Below are 25,355 nucleotides of genomic sequence, written 5' to 3'. Positions count from 1 at the left end.
GGAACACACGCGACTGCGAAAAGAATCACTGCGTGACTTGCTGCGAGGCTGACTCGTCGTTAGCGAGACTCTATATCTAATCTCTCTAATTAATTCTTTTTAATTCGCTCGCTCTCGGCGGAATGGTCAGGCGAAGACGCAGAAGAACAGGAGGTCTCTCATTGTGAGATCCGCGAGATTAATCCCGATTAGCCTTAATCGAGGTTGTTCTAGCGGTGTATTTTCCCCTCCCCCCGCCGATCGATTCGTCCAAATATAGATCGACCTAACGAATCTCGATCGCGAGGCAGCGCACGACGTATCCAACCACGTCGATCCCTAGATCTGCTGGTTTGCGCCGCAACCGCAACAGAGAGAAACGCATAACATACGAGGAATATGTACGCTTATACGTGGATGAAGCCCGGTGTCCTAAAAAGGAAACGAAAGCCAACGACCATATCGAGAGGGACGTGTCTCTCTCTCTTTCTCTCTCGTTTGCTCACTACGCGCCATTCTATTTTCTTTTAATTCTCTTTACGCGGCACACGGTTCTCGCGAGCGATGCGAGACTACCGTGGCTCGTCTTATCGATCGTTCCGCTTCACGGAGAATTTTCATCGGAAAAAAATTCACGCTCTCTGCTCGATTAACTTCTCGCCACGTTTTTCCGTCCTTTCGTAGCGAATTGATACGCCAAACGTCCCCTTGACGATCCTCCGAGTGCGTTCGATTAATATTCGATATGAAATTGAAACGTACGAACGCAACTAGGGTGAAAGTTTCGTGCGAAACGAAAGTACCGAAAGGTTGAAAAGCGAACGCGTTGAACGTCATAGACGGACAACCGATTGTGAAATAGCTGGGTTCGTTGCTTGCGACGAAAGCTACGCCAATGCGAGACACTGAACGAGGGGTGGCAGGAGCACTAGTAGCGTAGTTAGGGGTGGCTCGGTAGGGATGCTTTAGGGTGAGATTTAGTACCAACCTCCGCCGCTTAGTCTACCTACCCATCCTGGCTATAGTGTACGTCCCAAACTATAGTCGATACTCATGAGAAATATCAAACTACTGCAAAATATTGTTCTCCGAAATTGATCGGTCTGCCCGATTTTCCTTCGTCAGCGGTGTCGAGTGCTCGATCGCGAGCTAAACTTGGACGAGCACGAAATAACGCGGATCAACGCCGACTCGACCGTCGTTTATCCGAAAGGATTAAATTCAACTCGAGAAATCAATTCTCATGGTATTAAGAGACAGAGTTACGTCCATGTATCCGAATTATCTCGACGTTGATCCGGTAAAAGAAAAAAGTGGGAATATATAAAATCGCGAATGTTGAACGAAACTGTGAACCGACCATCGAGAGGAAAATATCGAATAGAGTTGCAGAGAGAGAGAGAGAGAGAGAGAGAGAACGAAAGAGCGTTCAATGTGGAGAGAAGAAACGAGGATACGCAAGGTCGTACGGGGAACGTAGGTCGATCGTAATAAATTACCAGGAAAGTTGGATACACGCGAACCCTGTAGGTGACTGAGCTGTGTGGAGCAAGGATGGCGTTATCCATCCTAGTTCACCCCACTTACTGTTATCTTATATGGCTGTACTTAGGGTACATTATCCGAATACGTCGAGCCAAAATTTCTATTAGTTCTACCGGAGGGAAACGCTTCGCGAAATGGTCGCTCGAGTTTCCCCTAAGGGAAGAGGGAAAACACGAGAGAATCTTGGAAACGTAAGACAGGCAAAATGTAAAAGAACGCCATAATGTATCGGGCGTTCAATCTCCGGCGAATCGGTAGAAACGAGGTGAAATTTTGCAAAGTTCGAAAGCAAGTTTCCGCTCGGGCAAATTATCATCGCGACTGTTAGCAAAAGGTTGGTTCTCCGTGAAACTTTTCCAGAGTGTCCAGGGGTCCTTTCGCGGCGAGTTAGGCTAACTGCAGAATTCACGCGGATGTTTGGCCAACCTCGTTCTCTCCCCCCCCCCCTACCCCCGTGGTAGTCGTTTCGAGAGTTCGGAAGACAAGTCGAGCCACTCGGAACCGGGGGAACGAGGGATTGTAGCTCGTTTCGTGAGTAAGGACTCGCAGGAAGAAGAGGAAGAGGAAAAGGAAGAGGAAGAGGAAGAGGAAGAAACGAGCAAGAGGAAGAGAGAATCCTTCGGAGGGCGGGACAAGAGTCAAGTAAACTCGAGAACCGGCGGCCTCTTTCATCCCCGAAACTTCAAAAGCTGGAAGAGTCGCGCCATATGCCACCCTTCGGAAACCTCTTCCCTGCTTCTTCTCTTTTTTTTTTTTCCTCTCCCTTTCCCACCCTATCCTCCTTCGCGATAATAAAATTCTAATCAGCTCCGGTGTACGGGGCTCGATAGTTTTCAAAGATACCGGGGGCGGAACGCACACGGGCTCGCCCACGTGAAATATACAAGACACGACTCGAAGAGGGTCAATCTCGAATACGACGTAAAAAACGAGAACGATTTTCGAGTCTAGCGAACTCTGAGTTTCGACCGCAATTACCATAAATCGACGCTCGCATTAACCATCCATGGGAATGAACGAGAACCATAAAAATAAAAAGATTCCCTTCCTCCTTCCAATGGTAGATGATAGGGTCCGAAAGCGATTACCATTTTCAGAAGTCTGTAAAGAAATGCTCGGGGAATTAATTTAACGACGCTGCTGCGAGCAACGGTGTTTCCATCGAACGAATCCAACGATACGTGTTTTCGCTCGCTATTGCTCCTCTATCCGCAGTACGAATTAATTTCGATCCTAATTTCTTTCAGATCCGGCCGATCCTTGCTATATCGCTTATTTCAAACTCGTGAAACAACAGCGATCCAAATAAACACACCTCATCCCCCGCCTCGAAGATGGAATTGTAATGTATATTGCTGACATTGCCAGATCGAGACGAAAAATAAGATTCTTCTTATAATTTGACGGAATAGTAACGCGCAGATACAACTTGAAACGTTAAGAAACGCGTCAAATATTTGCAACCTTCGACGTCCACCGATTGATCGGCTACCGCTGCTATCGACGCTTGAATTTACAATCTCGCTGTATCAGTTGCATTACCAACATCTAAAAAAACTTTTCACCGACGGTATAAGCCCGATAGTCGACAAATCATCGTGAGCCGAGGGGTAAACGGTGACGCGGCTGCAGGGGAGGGGGTGTAGAGCAAAGAAGCATCCCCGAATTTCACAGGCCGGTAGGCCACAAATGAAGCACACTTGGGTGGTGCTCGATTTAGCTCGTATCATCCCGCACCCTCTGCCGGGTTGTACGCATTGTGCAAACACTGCCGCTTACGTAGAACAAACACACACACGCGACCGTATGTACACATGTAATTTCAAGGAATTATAGATACATACAGCGACCCGGGATAGGACCCCGGATCTACCAGAATCTGGCACAATTTCCAAAACACCTGAAGAGTATTCTCACCGGATACTGTTTGTTCGACGAAAGCGTGTATCGCAAATCTTTCGTCCGCCTGTCGTAACGAACGTCTTTTGTAGAAACCAGATAACCTGATTCGTCCTTTAAGGCGTTTTAGAAAAAAACAAAACTCTTTTAAAACAATTGCCAGATCAACTATGTTTTTAATCCTGTTACGATCTATGAATTCTATACGTCTCTCGGTTAAGTTGACTCGATGATCACTATTTAGAAAGTCGCCGCGTTCTTCGTTTCGATGATTTGTAAAACGTCGTAGAAGCGGACACTTTTGTACAATCTTTTCCTATAGGCGTAACCGGCGGACTCTCCTAGTTTTCCAGATACTACGGTGAATACGGCGACCGGATAAAGCAACATCTAACCCAAATTCCAATTCTTATCTTTCGTTGTACCTATCGACAACTTTTGGCGAATATCTCGAAAACTAAGATCGTTCGCCGATAAGGTGTATAGAAGAGAGACAAAATCATTGAAATCGAGGACGCGTTAGCTTTCTAAGTAATTACCGCATGACGAGTTAACTCTTTTCCGTTAACAGGTTTTAAACAAACTTGTTACGACTTGGAAATTATCGCATGCGCCGTCGTGAGATTAGATAACATCAAAGACGAAACAGGCCTACGCTTCGTAAGGAGACCGTCCAAATCGACGTACACCCGACTCGTTTCACGCGTTCGAACACGGAAAAATTTAGGAGTGCACCACCCTCTGGATCCGCCAGATTTCGAAGGGAAAGGATTCGCGATGGAGCCCCATTGCCTTACGCAATCGTCTATGCGACAAAACCGGCGAGTGCAGCCACCGTACACTCGCAGCACACATGCTGTTTATTTTAGCGTAAAATTTCGAGCGGAAGTGCTGGAAAGCTGGTACCGCAGAAACCTAAATCGAAACCAGAAGAATCATTGTACCCGGGTCTGGTACGTGAGTCCTAGAAGCAAGCAAAATAAATCCATTTATCGCGCGATTGATATGTTAATTGGCGCGCAGTTCTCACCGTGCTCGTTGATCCCCCATGAAAACTATCGCGGGGTTAGATTGGCACGTGAAGCACCACTCGAGTAGAAAAACCCCCAGCAAGCCACGTGACCCTGACCAGGGGATGAACAGACAGCTCGCCACTCGAAATTTCGTGCCGGTCGAAGGTAATAGATTAATCTCGTTCGTCGGCGGTGAGACAGAGAAACGGATCGTTAAATATCCTGCGCACGCTATGGAAGATTCAACCACCCATGGGTCATTCGACCCACCGTATGGGCCAGGTTTCAACCCTTCGAGGGACACGCAGTGTTATCTCGTCCGTGTAATTACAGCTTCTTTCTTTTGTTCGGATCGACGTGACCACGACTACCTTCTTTCCGTCATTTTCGTCGCAATTACGTTTATCTAACCTTAAAAGATATCTTTACGGTTCGAAGAAAATAAGAAAAGAGTCTTATCGACGATGCGTAATTTCTTGAATCGATTTTACGTCAAACATCTTACAACGTTATTCCCTTTTACCTGGTGAAAACAAGGGCAAGATCGAGAGGTAAAAATTCGAAAAGTTAGAGAGAAGAGTCGACGTGAGCGCGCCTGACGAAATAACCAACAAACGAGCGTATTGTTTCATCGTTTCTCGAGCGTACGTCGAATCGCCATCCCCAATTGGTTAAAATACGATCGAACCGAAAACAAGCTAAAGTTTTGGGTTTACAATTTCGATGAAAATCCCCCGGCCGTTCTGGTACACTGGTAATTATTATTGATACATTCCCGGTAATAATCTCGACGACCCAATTAATACTATCGACATACCGATAGGCGCAGTTGCGATACACCCAATAATTTATCGCGATAATCCCACAATGACCGTAAACTATCGCTCACGCGTGCATTTTCGGCCGATCGCCCGCCAGATATATGTATATGTTCCGTGTCTTCCATACTCAGCCGACTGCGCATCGTTCGCTAATCTGACTCGCCGTGACAGAATCTCGTTTCCTATTGAGATTAACTTGGTCCAAAAAAAATTCCCCGTCTACAATCTCACACCGCGAGTATCGATAGCGTTGTAAAGATCGACACGCGGCAAGCCAATATAGAATCGCGTAACGAAATTACAAAGGGGAGAGAAATCGTTAAAAGATAAATGTGACGCGATCCTGCGAGTAGAAAATTCCTTCGCTTCTTAAAGGGATTAACCGAAAGAGCAGCGAGGCTAGTCGGTTCGGTGATTTCGCGGCGACAATGACGGCGCAGGCTCCACTAAAAATCATTCTCCGTTTCGATTAAGCGGCTTAACGACGTTCGATGTAACAAATTCAAGTGGCGGGTCGAACAATGGTGGAGCGTGCGTACGCGGTGCGGTTCCCGTATCGTTCGAAGCCAGAAAATATGTGTATAGATCATATCTCTCCTCTTTCCTCGCTTTATCCACGCCGATACAACCCCTCTCCGCGTCTCAGCCCACCACCCGCCAACACGACCGCTTCATCGTCCCGTTCCCCTCGTCGGCGACGGGTGGTTTACCCGTTGTAAGTCGACAACTCACTCCATAAACCCGTGCTGCGCGGTGCTGTGTACTCTGTACACTGCGGCGAGTTTGCACGCCAACCGAAACGGAGGGAGGGGAAGAGAAAGTGAGAGAGAGACGGAGAGAGTGAGAGGGAGGAAGAGTGAGGAGGATCGAAAGGAGACGAGCAAAAGGTAAAAAGATCGACGAGGAAGGTGAAGAAAAGGAAGGGGGATAAATACGATAAGAGTCGCGCGATAATTCCACGCTTGCTCCTGTCTCTTCGCCGAACAGATTCAACCCTGCCTCTCCCGTTTGTCTTTCCTCTATCCGCTCGCTATATTCTTTGTCGATCGAAGGACTCGTTATGAAAATGACCCTTGTTCTTCCTGTTCGTCTTTTTCCAAAAGAACCTTATTTCGTCTTTGTTCGGTACGTTTCAAGTTTTTAAACAAAATGTATATCGTGTCGTAGAATCGTGATTAACGTATCCGTATCTTTGCTAATAAAATATTCGTCGCGTTACATAATTTCTAGAAATACATCTCTTCGGATAAATAGCCAGGCTCGATTCTCTGTCCGAGGATATAATGGCCATAAATCGCAGCGCCGCTGTAGTTCGCGTAAGAACGCGTCGCTTCAAAAAACCGAGAACCAGTCCAATTTGTAGAGACAAGAGCGCGAGAAGGCAAAAGAAACGAAAACTTTTAGCTAGATAGGTGGATTTACTGCTCGTCTGGGTTAGTAAAGCACGAAAATGGAAGCTGGACACAATGGGGGCTAAAAGAGCGTGGAAAGAGTGAAACGCGTCGCGGTTCCTCCATAGGGTAGCACTTTGCGAGCGAGATAAGACGCGAGAACGAGTAGTGCATTTGCCAGCGTAATCGTGGTAAGTCCGACATCTCGGTTTACGAGTTTCGTGTACCCGCAAAAATCCCGGATTTCTCGAAGTGGCGCGAATGTCGTTGCGTCATTCGGTGCGTGTCCAATAATAGCGTGTTCGAGAAGGCAGCGCTCGTAAATTATAGAAAATTCCCAACATATTTCCGTCAAGCGACGACTACCACGATCGCGTCTAAATAGAACTGGTCTCGAGAGATTAGCCGCGAGTGGTAAGCGTAATTCCTATTCCAATTCGGTTGCTCTCGCGGGATTCATCGCTGACACGAAAGAGTCGAGACACCTTCCTTCAATCCCTGCAGATTTCTTACAGAACGACGATTGTACCGTTTTAAAAAATAATGGTGATTCGTGATTTCGGCTGATTAGCATGAAATTTGATAGGAAATTTAGCGTTACGAAGAGATATGCGCATCGGTGGATAACGATTTTTCATCGTTGCTTCGTTATTGCAGCACGATGAAACTGGATTGAAACGATTTTCAGACACGGAACGAAATAGCTTCTCGTAGATCGACAGCCGCGACTAGGATCGCGAAACGATGGAAAGCGAACGATACGATCCGCGTTCGAACAAAAGGTGCGACGTGGTAAAATAGCATGCGGCAACCAACCAAGGAAGAGACCAAAGTAGCACAAAGGGGAGGCAAGGGAACGAGGAAGAGAAGGAGAGTGCAAGCCAAAGAGGCATTGGCTCGTGTGCTACCAGCAACAGGTGCCCGTCAAACAACGTTCAACGTCTCTAGCAAACCGTCTCTTTCTCCCTCTCGCGCTGACCTTCCTCCCTTTTTCCTTTCTTTCTCTTTCCCTTTCTCTCCCATTCTTCCCTTGCCTCGCACGCGATTCCTCGTAATTGATTCGTTGACGAGACAGCCCCGTGCTCCCTGTCCAACTGGCGAACTGGTCGTTCAACGACCGATCTCCACAGTCAGATTCCACTAACGGTTGAAACGTGTCCGCGTCTACTCGCGTGTTCGACGATTCTCGTGTTCCTCGCGTTACCATTAAGCCGCCTTCTTATCGAATACGATACGTATCGCTCATTCAAAATACCCTGTCCCAAAGTTCTGCGTCGAACTCGTTGCGTCGAACTTTGATATAATAGAGGAAGAATGAAAAATATCGTACATTTTCAAGTCTACGAAGAGAAAATGCGAAAAACCGGCGGAATAAACGCGACAGAGACCAGTCGGAAACGAATCGCGATCGTTTCATGACGATTCGACGACCCTCGAAGATGCGACCTGTAATTTGGAATCCCGAAGAAGGGTCTGAGAAGAAGGGTTCTGTTGTTAACAAGTTCAGTCGGAAGATGACAAAGGGCGAGAAACGTGACTAACGTGGGACTACGTGGGCGCCTGCGAATCCATTGCCTGGTTACCGAAACTGTCCGTTTGCAGTAGCGAACCGATCATTAGCGAGCATGAGCTGCACGATTAAATAAATGATACAGCATTCTTTCTGCGAACTGGTCAACGGCCGTTATCGGAATCGAGAGAAACCGTGTGTCGTTCCCATTTCGGGAGGGACTCGTTTTCGTAGCTCGGAGGATTGCTAGCAAATGCGCAAATTCTCTTTCTAGTAGAGACAGGCGGAGACAAACGGGAAAGATCGAGTATTTCTCGTTTGCATTCGCGGCGCAACACTCGGCTGACTCTCGAGATATGCGGCCGATAAACGTCCGGGGGAGACAAATGAATATCGAAAATTGCTCGTAAAGCTGTTACTTTGTTTGACGAGGCCCGGGAAAAATCGCACGCCGGTTCATTTATCCTATACGCGCGATTGACCACGTCATGGAACAAGTATCTAATAATGTAACTGAGTTATCTACGATAGAAGCGAGTACTCGCCAGTGAACAAACTTATAGACGGTTCTGGAAACTTGGAATAATATTTTATATACCACCGTGCTCGCGATTATCGTGTTCCGACGCTTTTGGCGTAGACGCTTAGAGAACTATGTTTCACGAACAGACTTAGGTATAACTGCGTTTCGTAACTACGAAACTGCCCTAAAACCTTCGATCTTTATGCAAGACGCAACGCAACAACAAAATTCGATTAGATTTGCAAAGTACGACACTTGAATTTATTGCTCGTTTATCGCGTTAACTAGATTCAACGTATTAAAATTAATAGGAAACTATTGCGTTTAAATTTATTAACTACAACTAACTGGTATATTAGAATCTAGAATAATGTATTGTAAAGTAAATGAAAAGTGGCAGAGCATAGTTACCTGTAGAAGCCGAACAACTAAAGAACAAAATACAGCACGCGTAGGTAGAAGTCACTCGATTCTTCGAAAAGACGCGTCCGTTACGAATTGGAGTTTTCGATCTTACGAAACGCTCGCGATACAAAAATAGCTGCCTTAATGGTCGCTGCTATAAACCTTCCGCGGCTCGGAAGATATTACAACGCAATTAAAAGCGAGGCCTAAAAAGTGGCTGCAGTTTAATTTCTTGGAGAAAACACCTGCGTTGCTGACATCGCAAACTCGCCTCGACTGCGTTACCAATTTATCCGTCAATCAAAGTCCACCGGGCCCGAACGACTATCGAATTGTACTCGATTAAGATTTCCGCGGAGAACCAATTTCCTTAACTATCCGCTATCGCTATCCACGAAGAAACGATCATATTCGTGTAGTTACATAATTACGACTATTCGCGACGAACACTGTTTATTATCCAGAAGTGTTTTAATCAACGAACGTGTTAATGTTCCAAGATCGATTCTACGTCTTCTTCGTCTTCTTACGGTGTTTGATGAACCACGCTGAAGAACGCGACGAATCGCGGATGCCACGAGCAAGAGAGCGACTGCTGCCGAACGAGTCGCATCTGTTGTTGCTGCAAGGGAAAACAGAAGCCAAGAAACGATGATTGGAAGGTGAATATAAGCCGGACAAGCGGACAACAAGATCGGATCGAAGCACGATCCATGGAAAGTTTAAGGTGGTCCATGCGACCGATGGTTCGCGCGAGTACGTGCCACTTACACGGGAGCTTGGATCCTTGGTTCTTCGATGCGGTCACGAAATTCCTCGAGGCCACGAATTAGCGAGAAGCCATTCAGGCAGCCATAGCGCGAGTCATGGAGGCGAACTGGAAGGGCTCCACGGTCTGGCGACCGTAGCACGCGACACCATATGGTCTCCCCGATACCCATGACCCCCCTATGCACAAACACGCCTTCCTCGGTCGCTCGGAAAGATACGACCCGAAAGATCTTAACCGAAATGGACGACGGAACGATGCAACCATGCTCAACTTCCAACGAAAACCCGACCAGATAACGAACCGAGAAATACTTTTTTACGAGTGTGTCGAGAAACGTGGAACGACCGGCCGCACTCTGTTCTGCTTTCCTCCGACCGCTCCGTTTACGATAGGTCAATCGTCATGAAGAGAGCAGATGAGAATCGTGGTTTCGTTCGACGAAATGATTTCCTCTTTTACGTTTCACTCGATTCGATCTCGTCGTCTTCCAGCTAAACGTAATCGCTCCCCATTTCAGCTTCCAGGGTGGTACATATTCGTATTTCCAAACAAAAAAAAACGAATAGGATTTGCGCTGTTTTCTTTCGAGACACTGTACCATGATACACCATGGTTCGGAAACCCCGAAAGAAAAAAGTAGGGCCATAGTGTTGCGGTGGCAAAACCGGACGATAAGTGAAACTCCCAATGGAGCCAGCGGGAACACGGGTTACGGCACCCTCGAGGACACTAGAACGCTCATATCCTAATAGAAACGTAATCGCGTAGTCCTGCACGCTGAATAAATTATTAGCAGGCTTACGCTACGGTCGAGGGTTCGCGTAACACACCGTATCGCCTGGATTAACGACGATCTGCACCGTGGGACAGTCGAGGATTTATTCGCTCGTGACTCTCCACGCTTATTTATTATTATTTTGACCCCATTATCCATTATCGTTTCGCGATTTTTCGCCAAGCACTGTTTCACGAGTCGATACCTCGTTTCCCGTTAGATAATCACCGTATCAGCCATCGTGTATCCGCACTTTTTTCATTTACCATTCTCCGTTAAAGATCACGGTCACGTGAAATCGTTCGCAGACGTTTCGACGCGGCTTAATTAAACATTCCGTATATTTTTTAGCCTCGATATTACCGACAGCTCGCGATCAATCGGATCGATGATGGAAATCGTAATGATTAATCTTATTGATCGCCGCTGAAACGGGCGCGTTATCGCACTAATTTCCAGGGAAACGTAGAATCGCGTGAGCAGATATTTTTAATTCCCGATGACCCTGAACCTCCGCAAACCTTCAAGAAACTTCAGATATCCAGCCTGTTCGATAAATTATCGATCGAAACGCTATTACCAAGAAAATTCATTACGTAAAGAGAGAAAAGAAACGATTTTTATCGAGTCGCGATCAACCCAAACGTGTCATTCGCGATACAAATTTTTTAGCACATGACGGAAAGTCGATCTTTCGGCGATTGAAAGTAATCGACGTCGAGGGAGAGTGAGAAAACACCGTCCACGACCCTTTTCCAACCCCCCGTCGATATATTTACCCCTGTTTGCCGGGTAATCACGGAAGTGGTAGTTTATTGACGCGGCTACGATGTGCCTGGAATCGAATAGACTCCGAACGATTGTTCGACACGAGCCGCGAAAGAGAAAACCTACAGATAAGAGAAATTATAAATCTCGAGTATCCTCAGATTTATCTCGCGATAAATCATTTAAGAGAATGCGAAAGAAGAAGGATCTAAAGATACGCGACAGTGTATTTGATCATCGAGAAGCAATTTGTTTTAGCCTCTTTTTCTTCGCGCTCGAAAGGAGAGTCACGATCGCGGACGACAAATATTTAACGCCCTCCGATCAATCGATATTATATTCCATTTAGCGAAAGCCCGGTCTCTCGCTCGCGTACGCGTGTCGCGTTTTCGAGGTTACCTTCGCACAACCATTAAGCGGTAAACGGCGAAAGTATTCCGACGCTTCTACGATCTTTTTACGAACGTACAATATTACGTGATTTGTACGAAACATTCTGAAATTTTGCTAGCGCCAATTAAGCGTTCAAACACATTGCCGAGTCATTATAGCTCAGCCCGCTTTACGATCGATTTATTATCAAATCGAAATTCCGACTTTGACCAGATTGTAATCTGAAATCTGTGACACTTAGATATCCGGAGCGACCACATTTTATTATCGCTATTATTGTTGTTATTTGTTTCGTGCGCGGAAATAAACTCCTATGAAAGAGCAAATATAAAATACAAATGTCGAAGGTATTCGGGAAACGGAAACTTTTAATTTTCCCTTCCTCGATCTTGCAAACGATTCGCGGTTCAGCGGTGAAAGAGCGAGATAACGATCGGTGAGAAATAAAAATCGCGGCGAAGAGGCCATTCGATGGATAAAAAACGAGGGGCGTGTGACCATCGGAGATTAGGTTCGTGAGAAACAGGCTGCGGATCTCCAAGTTTTAACCCGAGCTGGACTCTTGGTAAAATCATTATACTCTATAACTCTGCTCGTAAAGATTACGATCATGAGCATTCCCCGAGATCATCCGAGCGTCTTCCAAGAGTCGCGCTAGAGGAACCACGTACTAAAAAAAAAAGAAAAAAAACAGGGTGGGAGGAGGGGGCAAAGCGTAATTTACGAGCTAACCTAATTCTATCGTTTTTCCGACACAGACTTTTATCAATCGCGCCGCTGAACTCATATGGTTCCGATACGTTCGAAGCCATTATCGAATCCCGATGTCGGGACAGGAGACACATTTACCATGGACTGGCATGCGTTTATCGAATCTTTTTCGAGTCACTCACCCAGTGCTGCGTTGTTACGACTTCGCCATCCGCTCCATCGAGGGCCTGTTAAGTAAACGAACACGAGATCAGTTCCCATTCCGAACGTTCGAAAAAAATGATTTCACGGATGCATCGAAATGCGACGAACGAAATTAGTACACGCGCAAGCTCGAAATTTCGCGGTTCAAAGGAAAATAGGATTCCTCTACTCACAACGAGATGAAAGATACTTACGTCTTTCTTTCTCTTAACGGCTGCGGCACCTGAAACAATCGAACGATACGCTTCGTTTTTTAGCATTCTTTTACATCGCGATCGGATAGAGAGAAAAAGGATGAAACTGACCGGCTGTCGAATTTGGTAGCCGTGCTCCGTTGCTGCCGGTAGGTGCTGCAGGGTTAGCAGCGGGGGTGGGCGTCCCCACGGAGGGCGGTACGCCTCGGCTCCCAAACGGAAAGTACGGGGAGTCCGGGGGGTAAGTAGCTCCCTCGACACCTCCACCGCCTCCTCCGCCGCTATTTCCACCACCACCCCCGCCGCCCCCGCCTCCGCCACCACCTCCACCTCCCCCTGGCCCCCCGCCTGGCCCTCCTGCCGTTGGACCGAACGTTCCTCCACCATACGTCTGGAAAATCAACATTTTTTCCTTATTCCCCTGCCGTTACCGCCGTTTAACGCTGTTTATTGTTGTTTATCGCGTCGTTCGAGCGATCTTCGACACTGTGTTGCATACGACCGTGTAGCATAGAAAGGGACGAATATGTAAAAATTGTCGGAACGATCGGATCGATTTCCATCGATCAGGATTAGTGGAAGAGACACGAGGAAGAAGGCAGTCGAAAGAAGCCAATGGAAGGTGACTTTACTAAACCTATCAAAATCAATACTTCTTATCAGGCATGGTTTAACGACTGCCGATTAGATACTATTCCCTGGTGCCGTAAAAAAATCTCTGCTATCTCCGTTTCCTCGGACAAACCTCGTCAACCATTCGCATGCATACGCTTTTTTTTTTTTTTTTTTTTACGTAATAAGCCGAAGAAGAAATTGTTTCGAAAACGAGATTCCGACATTTGCTCAACGACGAGACCTGCAAATTTTCTGACGCGGATCGCCACGAAACATTGACAATAATTACCGACAAAGGAAAGGTCGTCGAGGTGAGACAATTGAAAATGTCGGAATAATCTGTCGAGGCTGGATAAAAGACTGCGGGCGCAAGGTCGACCGTTTACTACTTACGCGTTTTGTAACATCGACTTCTGTTTAAAACGTTTCGCATGGAACTGCGGCGAACATCATTTTCCAACATTCCTTTCCCAAATGAAACTCGTGCCTCGCGTAACTCGCGCAAAAAACGCTTCGCTCCGATCGTTCTTCCAGAGGCGTAACTAATTACCGATCGCCGCGAAGGTTACGCGAAGGCAAAAGAAATAGATGGGCAGTAAGCCGTGGAAGAAGGAAGTACGAGGGACTTTATCCACACTCTGGGATAACTTTTCATCCGAGCTCGCTTAACCCCCTGCGACCTTCCTCGGTTCCTTTGTTCGCTAGAATGTATATATTAATATATGTGCGTGTTCGTGTGCGCATGTACACGTACATAAGCGTATAAATACATCGTCGCGAACGAGGGAGAGGGTAAGTGATATTAAAGCCGGAGGTTGACGGCGCTCAACCCTCGCGAAATTGGGTAATTCTTACTTTCTAGACAAAACGAACTTTCATCGTTCCGTGAATTAATGTTGAAAAAAGAAGAAGGAAAAAAGAAAAAATCGTTTCTCCTAATTTGCGAAAAATCTTGCGCGACGTTTTTGAAAAAGTATATATATATTTATTTTTAATAGCTGAAACTACGAAAGTGCGTGGAGATGATTCAAGGAGAACTTTTTAAGAAAGCTTAACGGATGCTGTTCCCTTTGTTACCAGGATTTAAAGAAATTAAATCCCGGCTTTACGGATAAGCTACTGGCAAGAGAGTGGCGTACAGTGTTTTTTAGCGGAGAATTTCAAACACGATGAGAACCGCTTCCCAAAAAATATTACTCGGGATAAAGTTTTGGGATTACGTAGAGGGGTACTCGAGGGCGCGCCGCGAGAGAGAAGAAGAAAAGGAGTAACTTTTTCTCGGATAAATTTGCCTCTACGACTGCAATAATTATTGCGCTCCTGTTTCTTACGTAATCCTGCTTTATCTTAAGATTCGAGATGGTCAACTCTGGAGGGGAAAAAAGACCTTACATTCACCCTCTGAACATCATCCAGTTTCCGCTTCGCGTTTCAAGAATAATCAACGAGTAACAATAAGAAAGGGAACGAGACTTACCATCCCATTGTCCATCGTGGGGCCATACGGCGACTGGAAGCCTAATTTTTCTGCAACAGACAAGAAGCCACGTTAAATTACATTCGTCACGATTGAAACAATGTTATACATAATATAGGACAAGTTTCATTATTTTATGCAAAGTAAAGTTTAAGATTAAATCGTAAGACGTTAAGGCTTGAGCGACGCGAACAACTCCATCTTGCTATAAATTTCGCGTGGTAATTTTTCGAGGCTCGAAGTTTAGGTAACTCGCAATATCGATAATAATACTAGAAACATACGTTATTTCCAGACGCAGTACCGACAAAAAGGGGAGCGAAATAAGACGAAGACTAAGCTCTGATGCCGTAGTGGAACGCGTGGCAAGCGGAGTCGATGCAAAATTAATGCCGGGCATAAATTCGCGCCCCGTCTTTATAAATCAAAACCGCGATCGCGTTAAGAATCCAAGCGGGATGTACGCGTTTTCCGCGTTGCGGCTGCGACGCATGCAGAATAAACAACGAGATAAACATTACGAGGTTTCCGCAGTCGAGGCTTCATCCGTTATTAATGCCCACCCCATACACACACGCGCCTACAGACAGACGAGAACGTGAATCTACGTGCGCGTATCTTGCACAGAATTTACGAGCATCGGCTGGATTTACCGGTCTCGAAAACTACCGCGCAAGAATTCCGATTAATTTTAATTCAACGATATTTTAACGTTACACCCTGTTATTCCGCGATTCGATCGTCATCCCTTCGAGTTGCCCTATACGCCATGTACATAAACGATTCAAGTAACTTCCGATCGACCATCCTCGAACGTGAAATTTGCCGACGATTCGAGGACGTGTATTAATTATTCCAAGTAATTTATCTAGCGATTCAGAGAGAAAGTGGTAAAAGCGGAAAGTGCAGCTAGTTGATAACTAGCCGAGAAAAGGGAATGGTACAGAAGGAGTATATCATATTACAGAGGACGGATATAGCCGTGCGTAGACGATAGGGCGAGTGTCCGACTATGCCACGATCGGCCGAGGTAACTATGAATCCTAACAGTTTCGGCTTGCTCGTGACATGTTTGCCGAAGCGTGCAGTACCGAGTCTGCAATATCATGCATCAAAGTACAAGCTAAACCATGGTCCATCGTGTCATCCTCAGAGCCGGTGCAAGCCAGCTCGACCGTTATGACGTAGTGTTGAGCACCGGGCCTTCGTGTCACGACTAGTTCGTCTTCCACGCTGGCTCCTGCCGGCGTCACCTCTATCGAATATTGCTCGATGAAGAATTACTACGGATTCCGCTCGACGAGATTCCGGAGTTGCTGCCCTTGTCCGACTTGCCGACCAAGTGTGTTTCACTCGCCATGGAAACAACGTCCGTGCCTCTGTTCCTCCACGATTTACAGTATTCTATGCCAGTATCGCTATTAGAATCAAAGATCACCGGTGGTAAGATAAAGACTACCGGCAGAGCAGTAAATAAGATACCATTGTAGCGAACCATCGAACCCCGACTCGCCGCTTCGTGCCATGCGTATCCCGACAGACCGCAGCAGCGACGTCGGAAAAATTACAACGATCCAGCAATTTTCCTAAATATTATCTCGCAACGTATCGAATTAATATTACGATAAAGAGATATTACTGCAAGATAGCGTTATATGTAATATACAGAGATACCGCGACTCCTGATAAGTGTTTTGCGCGGTGATCATCCGTTCCACGTGTGTCGTACGATTACACCATCGCAGGACAAATTCGCGTATACCTTCCTCGACAATTCCCCCAATCGGATCAAACTGTTCTCGCTAGTTTGGGGTTAACGCATACGTATATTTTATTAACGTTCATGTGCTGTCGCTACAAATCCACTCGAGTGCCCGCATATTCTAATTTTATACTACCATTTATATAGGATAACGTACGTGTATTATAATAATATAAATTCACTCGAACGTTGTGTCACGTTCCCACGTATCTTATCTACCAAACGATTAACGCTTTCCTACCTTTAACTCTAAATACGAGAAAGGGAATGCGAGGATCGCAGAAAGAGGGAACGCGAATGTCGGCGGCGAATTACCGGCGCCACAGCCGGCCACTGGTCGCCACGATACCATCTACACGGATTTCGGCCGACATCAATTCGGCATTACAGCTCGCGAAATGCGCGACACAACCTCGAAAACCACGCGCCACGCCGCGTTGCGCGCGGCGACCAACGATTTTCAGCGCGCGAGACACGACCGCGATTTGGTGGTCAGCCTGCTCGGCGTCGTATATCAGCGCGACACCATCGAATTAGAATTACCTAAAATTATTTTCCCCCGATCACAGTGTTGTTACCTCGTCTACATGCCTCTGCAACCGCTCCATTCTATTTTACTTGTAGATTCCGAGGCAAAAATCTGTGGAGGAATAGAGACCAGAAACGAATGAGGATACTCATCTACGAATTTTATTATATGTTTCCCCTCTATCTCGAACGTACAGTCGGGGAAAAAGATAAATGGACAGGTAGTGGGAATAAGTATGAACGGTGTTTCGTGAAACGCGGCTTGTTTACGCAAATGTATAAATTTTCGATGATTTACCGAATAACTGTGTATCGCTTCGACGCTGTTTCGCGAATTCGCCACAGAGTCGCATGAAAGAGAAAGGAAAAAATATCAACGAATATTACGTGCCGCGAAAATGCCAGCCAGCGTTTCAGAGTTTTGACGATCTCGTAAAAAAAAAGAAAAAAACGCGTGCAACGACTAAACGTTGAAAAGCAAGCGCGGACATAAAAAAAATGGTCGTGAAAGACGAGGCACCACGAAACGGTAGAGCCGCGTATCTGCATTTCCCGATTCCGGAGAAAAGCAGCGAGAAAGGTTTCCGCGTTGAACGTCCAAGTTCAAGCGAACCACGCGATACGACTGACTTATCGTTCGTACTAATAATCCACCTCGGTAAACCTCTAGACGTCAGCATCCGGTTCTCATCTAGCCGATAGAACGAAGTGAAATTAAAGAACAGGTGGCAAAAATGCGGCTTCGGCCTAGCGAGACGGATTAACGAAGAAGAGTTTAATTAACGAGGCGCGTTCCTTCCATATAACGCAAAATTTCCATAATCTAGGGACGATCGAGGGATGCGTTAAAAGACACGATTACGCGCTCGATCGAACGTGTTCAACGTGGACCAGAATTAAGCGACTGTACTTTGACCCCGGATTCCAGCGACAGCTTGACCCGACCCTTGATTTTTTCCCTTTTTTCGAAAAACGATCGGTCGCCTGATCAGCGTGGGTACCTCGCTGCACTCTGACCAAACTCCGACCAAAGGATCCTTTTCGTTCCCACAAGCAACCGATACTCGCTTGATCCGCGTCATCGCTGAAGCAGCAACGCGCAACTTTTTGTCGTTGCTGCGCGTTCCAATCGACGCCCGACAAATATCGACTCGTAGAAATATTTTGTTCGCGTTGTTGAAACGACGTAACGAAAAACGACGTAATGAAAGGAACATTTTGATTTTGTCTCGGTTTCGAAACGACATGCGTTCCTAGCAACAAGTTGTCTACGCGCAAATGTAAACTAGAAATAATATCGACCATCCGAAAAATAGCAACGTGCGCTGTAAAACGATCAGCCAACTTTACACACTGTAGAAACAATTGTTTCCGTCGCGACGATTCTTAATTTTCTGATCTTTGCCGCTAGCAACAAGCAGCAGCTTTTATTAACTTGTGGCTAGCAACAGGAACACGAAGAAAAATTAAATATCGTCGGGTAACAACCAGCAACTCCTTCAAAAAAGTTCGTCGCTGTCTCAGCGAGGAACCACAGCTTCGTGAAGTAGGACCCCGAGCCATTTTGCCTCGTAAGATCGAGCGGAGAAAGAAAGCTGCCCGAAATCTGGTCGATCGAATTTCTAACGTGTTGTATCACCACCTGTTGAGAGCACGATTAAACCAAACGTAAATGAACGCGGAGAAAAATGTGACGGCGAAGCTTGTAAAAACGGTGAAAGAAATAATGAAACACCTGCGCGCCTTGGAAAGGCTTAATTCGATTATCTCCCTCGAATAGTCGCTGCATTTTTTTACGCCCGCGTGTAAATTTTAATAGTCGTCCTCGACGTTTCGTGACGACGTTTCAAGAAATCAGGATACGACTGACATTCCCAAAATACAAGATACACCGTCTGACAAAAGTATTCGAATACTTGTAGAAACATTTTACGAATACAACGCGTGTATTACAGGAAACGTTTTGAAATTTCATTTCCACGATAACGAAACGTTTCACGATTGTATTAGACGAATGTTGAGACAAATCTGAAAATACAAAGTACACAGAATATACCCACAACCTGCAGAGATTACTCTACGCTTATTATATGTTTCAGATATCTATTCGTGCTGTATGCTAATTTTTATACGTACATTATACGTACATTTGCATTAAGCGTCTCGAAATAGTTGTAACTTCCGTATAAATTTTCAGATCCTTCTCAAGAATTCTTCTTTTCTTTGTGATATTTGCAGGACACCCGATACATATACCGCCACAACGCAGACCCACGCACCCCAACGAGCGATTTCTATGGGAGAATTCGCGTGTGTACCATGCCGGTGCACGGTGCCACGCGACCCAAAAGGGTGTTCCAAGTTCCCGCAGGTAAGCAAGAGAAAGCGAGCGAATGAGCGAGAGAGAGACACACGCGGACAAAGAAAGGGAGGAAGGGAAGAGAAAAAGAAGAAAAAAGAAGTTCGCGGCCAGCAGAGAATAGGGAAAGAAGAGGAAGGGGGAAAGGTTTGCCACCCTTGGGGCCCTCGACCCCAATGGTAGAGGGGATACGTACACCAGAGGGAGGAAGAATAGAAGACCAGCAGAGAAAGAGGAAAAAAAAAATATGAAAAAGAACTCAGGTAGACACTGGTGCTCAACCGAACCAGCGCTCTGACTCGAATCGAATCGTTCGATCGATCTGCGATCGTTTCTGTTTCTCTCTGTTCTATTGCAACGACGATCTAACGCTACTTAACACGCCGGTCTTACGCTATTGTCTCGAAACGTTCAGCTTGGACTTGGATGAAATTAATATTCGAAAGAATTTTTTATGCAGGTTTTTATATCTTCGAGTTTCCAAGCTGTTTGCAAGACCAGAATTTCGAAAGCTCGCTCGCAAGGCCACGGTGGAACCAGCGTAGTGAAAATAATCGGAAGAGCGTGTGCATTATACTTCTACATGTAATATCGCAACTTATTCATCGGCTCTGAAACCGCAGTGTATTATGGGTATACGGTTATGTACACGGACAGGTACAAGGACCCCACGAATGTGAGCGAAAAATATAGAAATAGAAGTCGCGAAACGCGGTCCATCCAGACAAATTCTTCGAGTACCGATGGACTTCGCGGAAATACTTCACTCAGGATCGATGCAGACGAGCCACTTTTTCTCGGCAGTTACTTGTTACTATACGGAGAGCAATGCACGCGTAGCAACGAAAGAATACTTATCGTCGGTTGTGTAAAAATCGTGTATATATACATATAAATATATATAAATGTACGTGTACATACATATGATTGATAGAAATATAATCGAGCCTGCATCGATTCTTATTCAACGTTCCAATTGCAACGAAACTAATTAAATTATCCCTCGTATACCAATCAGAGCAGGTGAAATCCGAATCAGAGAGACCGATGCATACTATCGGGGCGAGTATTTTGAAACCGTTACTTTCCGTGGCGGAAGATAGCAGGAGCAGCAAAAATTTGGGATAAAAAGAGTAGCAAGCCAGCGACCGGTACGTATCAACGCGAAGAGTCGAATCGAGCGTACGATTCGCGAGAAGGAGCGAGGCTGGCTCGAGCGTGATATTCGCAGTCTGAGGAAAGGAAGCGCTGCAAGAAGAAAGAACGAAGGGAAAAAGAAAAAGAGAGGGGGAGAAAGAAAAAGGAAGAAAAAAGGGGACCGTCCGTTGCGGCGTTTGGATGTAAACGGAACAGCGAAGGTGTATTTTGTAGAGGAGAAGGCTGGCTGCCACGCGACCATGGGCATCATGGTGGGGACGCCTTGGTGCCAACGGGCCCCGCGGGACCAAGAGGGTTATGGCTCCGGCAAAAGGGACCGAGTGGAAACGGTGAGACGTGGACAGCGAGTAGGAGAGATGGAGAAAGAAAGAAGGAGGGGAATATAGCAGCAGCAGCGGCAGCTGTCGCTGTCAGTGCCCCCCTTCGTGTTACCCTAGAAGGGGCCCACCGGAGGACAGTGGCGCAGGCCACGGGGGCTCCAGTGACTCTCAAACGTTATCTTTTTAATGCATTGGTACCAAAAATCACAAATATCTGGTTCCATCCGACCGGAACTGTTTCAGCCTTGGACGGATAGCGATAAGATCGTTCAAGTACCGATAAATATAATTTTGCCAAAAAAACATATTTCTTTGCTGTTGTTCTTACGTGGAGCACCGTATATGATTCGCGCAACCCACATTACTGAAGTTTCTCGCTGTAGGCAACACATCGTCCATTTTTCTTAAAGTTTCTTTTTCTCGAACCGAACGAAAGTCAGGGAATAATTGGGAGAAATAAATTGATGCAGGAAAACCATATATTAATCGAGTCGTTCGTTGAGCAAAGAGGGGGATCTCTCTTCTCAGAACGCCATCTTTTATAGGTGTCTTTTACAGGTTTATAAACATTGTAAAACTGTACCAAAAATCTCTCTTAAGCTTTCTTGAAATTTCGATCTTCCTCGCGATCAATTTCTACTTCGATTTAAGTTCTCTGGAAATGTTGACCTAAGCGAAAAACCGAGAAATAACCGAACGAAACTGATAGAGGAAAATGATCTGAAATGTTCCTGAAATGGATTATCCGTCGAGAGTATCGTTTCGTGAATCCCTTTTGTTCGTGTTCCTTGGACAAAATCCAACTCGATGTCTCCGTAAAAAAAGCAACGATAAACACGAACGACGTAGCTTAGAATTTTAGGTGCTACTTTCCAATTTATGGATGGATACGCAAATTCATATTTTTGCACATACGGATAAAAGATATCTTATAGATTATTAGTACAGATATTTTATAAATTTGTATATTCATTTACATTCTCGCCTAGTTTTGCAAATATATCAGCAATCTATTCGTCGGTATGACGAGTATAATTATGTTCGGTTAAGATATAGTTGCCTAGAAAAGCGAATGCTACGAATTTTTATACATTTATGGGGTATTTAAAGATCTAAAACCTGTATAGCATGTACATAATAACGAAAATATATAAAATACCCAAAATACAAGACCTGTTGTAATATTTAACGGATGAAACGAACCTCTGTCTAGGTTTCTGCTTTCTTCGTTTTCATATAAATACGAATTTGCATAAAAATTCGCAATCTGATGATAATCGTTCAAATACTTTCATGGGGCGCTGTGTACAGAAGGTAAACCCAAAATGAAAGATAGGACGCATCCACATTGGCAAGATTCGTCCGAAAATCGCGAGTACAGACGAGAACAGGTTCGCGGTTTCCTACTGCACGATCGAAAATGGTGAAAACGGGTAAAGTGCCCGCGTAAAGTAAAATCGCGTGGAAAAAAGGTGGCAAAGGTGCGTGCGTGTGTGCGCGCGCGCGCGAGCTCGTGCCGCCCATGGCACGTGGCGTACACGTGCTCCGATTTCGTGCTGTCTCTCTCCCTCTCACTCCAGTTCTCACGGCTAGGTTAACCCGGGTTTTCATTCACGGGTTCACGTGAACCAGCACGGCACAAGAGGACCACCAAGAGTATTAACGTTCGAGGCAGAAGCAAATCTTCTGCATCGCCTCGGGGTTGCGTTCAACAGGTGAGAAGCTGCCGCCATTTTCGCCTTCGCGTTTTACCAGATCACGCGTTCTCACGCGCGTTCGATGGTCTTTCCTTTACTCAGGGTGGAATGGCAAGGGTGCCTTATAAACGACGATAGACGGAAGAGCTACTTCTTCTGAGAATTGCTTCCCACTAAATCGACGGAGCCGAGGAATGAGTGAGGGCGGAGGGGGGGCGAGAGAAAGAGAGAGAGAGAGAGAGAGAGAGAGAGAGAAAGAGAATCGAGTCGAGGATGATCAGAGGGAAATTACAGGGCAGACGAAGTTCGATGGTCGAGTTTGACCCGTGGTATCTCGCGGTCGACGAGACTGGAAATTCCGAGGAATTTGGTGAGTCGGGGGCAGGCCATTGAACGTAGGAAAGTGACGCTGGTCGAGGACAGTGGCACCTGCCAAAAAATCAGAGCCCCCTTTTCGGCTCTGGCGCCAGGAGCCGAATGCACATTTGTTCGAGCCCCGGTGTCGCGTGTACGCGTCTATATATGCCGTATATATACGCGTACGTATAGGTGTGTACACGTGGGCCAAACTTAACGAAATCTGGCCAGATGTCTATTCCGAACCGTGGTGCAGGTCGGCGCCGTACAGACCCACCAGCGGCGCGCACTTGCGTGCATTTGTGCGCGAGCGTGAATGTCTGCACACGCGTTCGACCAGCCAGCTTTTCGCCGATTACGCGCGCTCACGATCTGTTACAGGTGGCATCGCTCTTCCTACCCGGCTTAAATCGGCCTGCGATCAATTTCTTCGTCTCCGCCAGTCTCGTTCCTTTCTTTCTTTCATTTTTTCTTTTTTTTTTTTCTTTTTTTTTTTATACTTCTTTTAGAAAGCGGGGCTACTTTTGGTATCTTTACGACGAAAACAAGAATACGCAGATCGAGGATCTATGCAGCGATACGACTTTGAATTGTTAACCAGAAGAGACTCAACTTCTATGCTGTGTTGGATAGCAGACTACAGTAGAACATGTTTGTCGCGAGTTATACCCAGATTTAGTTTCAATTCGTTTGCCGTCACGATTTATCCCCTCTTTGTCGTTAATAATTAATAAAAAAATTTAACAGCGTGTAGAGGTTTCTGGTCGGATAGATCTTTCACCTTCGCTTTATTGCAAAAGTGATATTTCGTGGAATTTTATAAAGAGAAAATGGAATATTTCAGAGAATTTAAATTACAAGCGAATTCCGTTTATATGGCTTTTATTTATCCGAAGCTCAACACTTACCGTACGAATGAAAAATCATCGGTAATAAGGAGAATCGATGAAATTCTATTATACGAATTTCACTCGTCCTTTTCGACGTACAAACTAGTAAATCTATCCGATGAAACTTTTACCATTATAACGATAAAGGAGAAACGAAGTTGAGAACAGTAAAGCCTACGCCAATGAGACAAGAGGATAGCAGGATATGGTACTCCATAGGGTGGTGCTTTCAGTCAAACTGCTAAGAGACTCTCTAGGACGATAGACCGTCTTTCCAGAGTACGCGATACAACGTGTATCCGTGGTAAGGAAGAAACCAAGGGAAATGATTTGGAGACTTTGAAGTTCGAATCGGAGATCTCGGTTCAGAAACGGCTGATCGGCGAAAGGGAACGACATGCGCCAAATATAGAGAATCGTCGAGAATCTTTTTTATCTGTCCAAGCTCCTTTCGGTAACCCAGTTCTCGCAATGGCTAATGGACTTTTGCTCTTCCCCGTGGAACATCGCGAATTTACCAAGACCAGTCGACGGCCACCGAGAGAGAAATACAGAAAGAGCGGAGACGCGAGATCGTTGGCGCGTTACTCTCGAGGGGAAGATACGGAGGGAAAGAGAAGGAGAATGGGAGAGAAACGAAGAGTTTCAGGACGATGGCGTTTCACGCTGTGGCAAATTCATATCGACCATAACGGGAGCGCGGCGAATGGCGGCGTATGTTCGGTAACGAGGGACTTGCATTAGTCAGGAATTCGAGTCGCACCGTGCACTCGCCCGTTTCGCCAACTTCTCAAACACCTTCGCGTCTACTCTCCACTATCGAGCCGGCTAATCTAGTTCAGGAGCCCGAAAGTAAATCTCCATGCTTTGACTAACCTTCGACTCTGCCGCGTTCTTTCCTTCGTTTTGCGTCTAGTCGCGTTTCTTTATCGTTAATAATCGTCTCAAGTTTAAAGAAGGCTGCGTGATACGCGTGTTTTCCCATTAACCGAAAGAATAATGCTTCGAAGCGCGAATACAACAATTTCTGCAACATTTTAAGATTCGCGAACACGATTGCTGATAAATACGCGTCTTTATATTACTGTTATCTCGATGACCTCACGATCGAAAGACGCACATTCACCCTCGAACAAAAAAATACCAGTGCATATTGAAATTACTCATATCGTCGCAATATATTAGTATCATCCTATATACAAAGTGTTACGACTCGTTAAGCATTTTATCAAAGCGCATTTTTATCCTGCTCGCAGCGAGACGATAAAACCCACAACAACCAACAATAT

At 45.8% G+C, this 25,355-nt stretch overlaps 1 protein-coding gene across 13 annotated transcripts in view; it reads right to left on the bottom strand.

Annotated features, from left to right (window-relative positions):
• The window catches only part of LOC139992617 (protein daughterless), a 358,939-nt gene that overhangs the window by 324,695 nt on the left and 8,889 nt on the right, over nucleotides 1–25,355 (bottom strand). For 12 of the 13 annotated variants that reach the window (XM_072013611.1, XM_072013612.1, XM_072013599.1 and 9 more), the window contains exons 4-7: nucleotides 14,996–15,045; nucleotides 13,015–13,294; nucleotides 12,904–12,932; nucleotides 12,688–12,732 (exon numbers count right to left, since the gene is read on the bottom strand). In XM_072013611.1, coding sequence (XP_071869712.1) covers nucleotides 12,688–12,732; nucleotides 12,904–12,932; nucleotides 13,015–13,294; nucleotides 14,996–15,045 — 404 coding nt within the window. Of the gene's footprint in view, nucleotides 1–12,687; nucleotides 12,733–12,903; nucleotides 12,933–13,014; nucleotides 13,295–14,995; nucleotides 15,046–25,355 lie in introns of those variants that run through there. The other variant, XM_072013614.1, reaches the window with a different exon arrangement.

The sequence above is a fragment of the Bombus fervidus genome, chromosome 12, assembly GCF_041682495.2.
Source record: "Bombus fervidus isolate BK054 chromosome 12, iyBomFerv1, whole genome shotgun sequence".
NCBI classification, from domain to species: Eukaryota; Metazoa; Arthropoda; class Insecta; order Hymenoptera; family Apidae; genus Bombus; species Bombus fervidus.
This window is presented reverse-complemented; position numbering and strand designations above follow the sequence as displayed.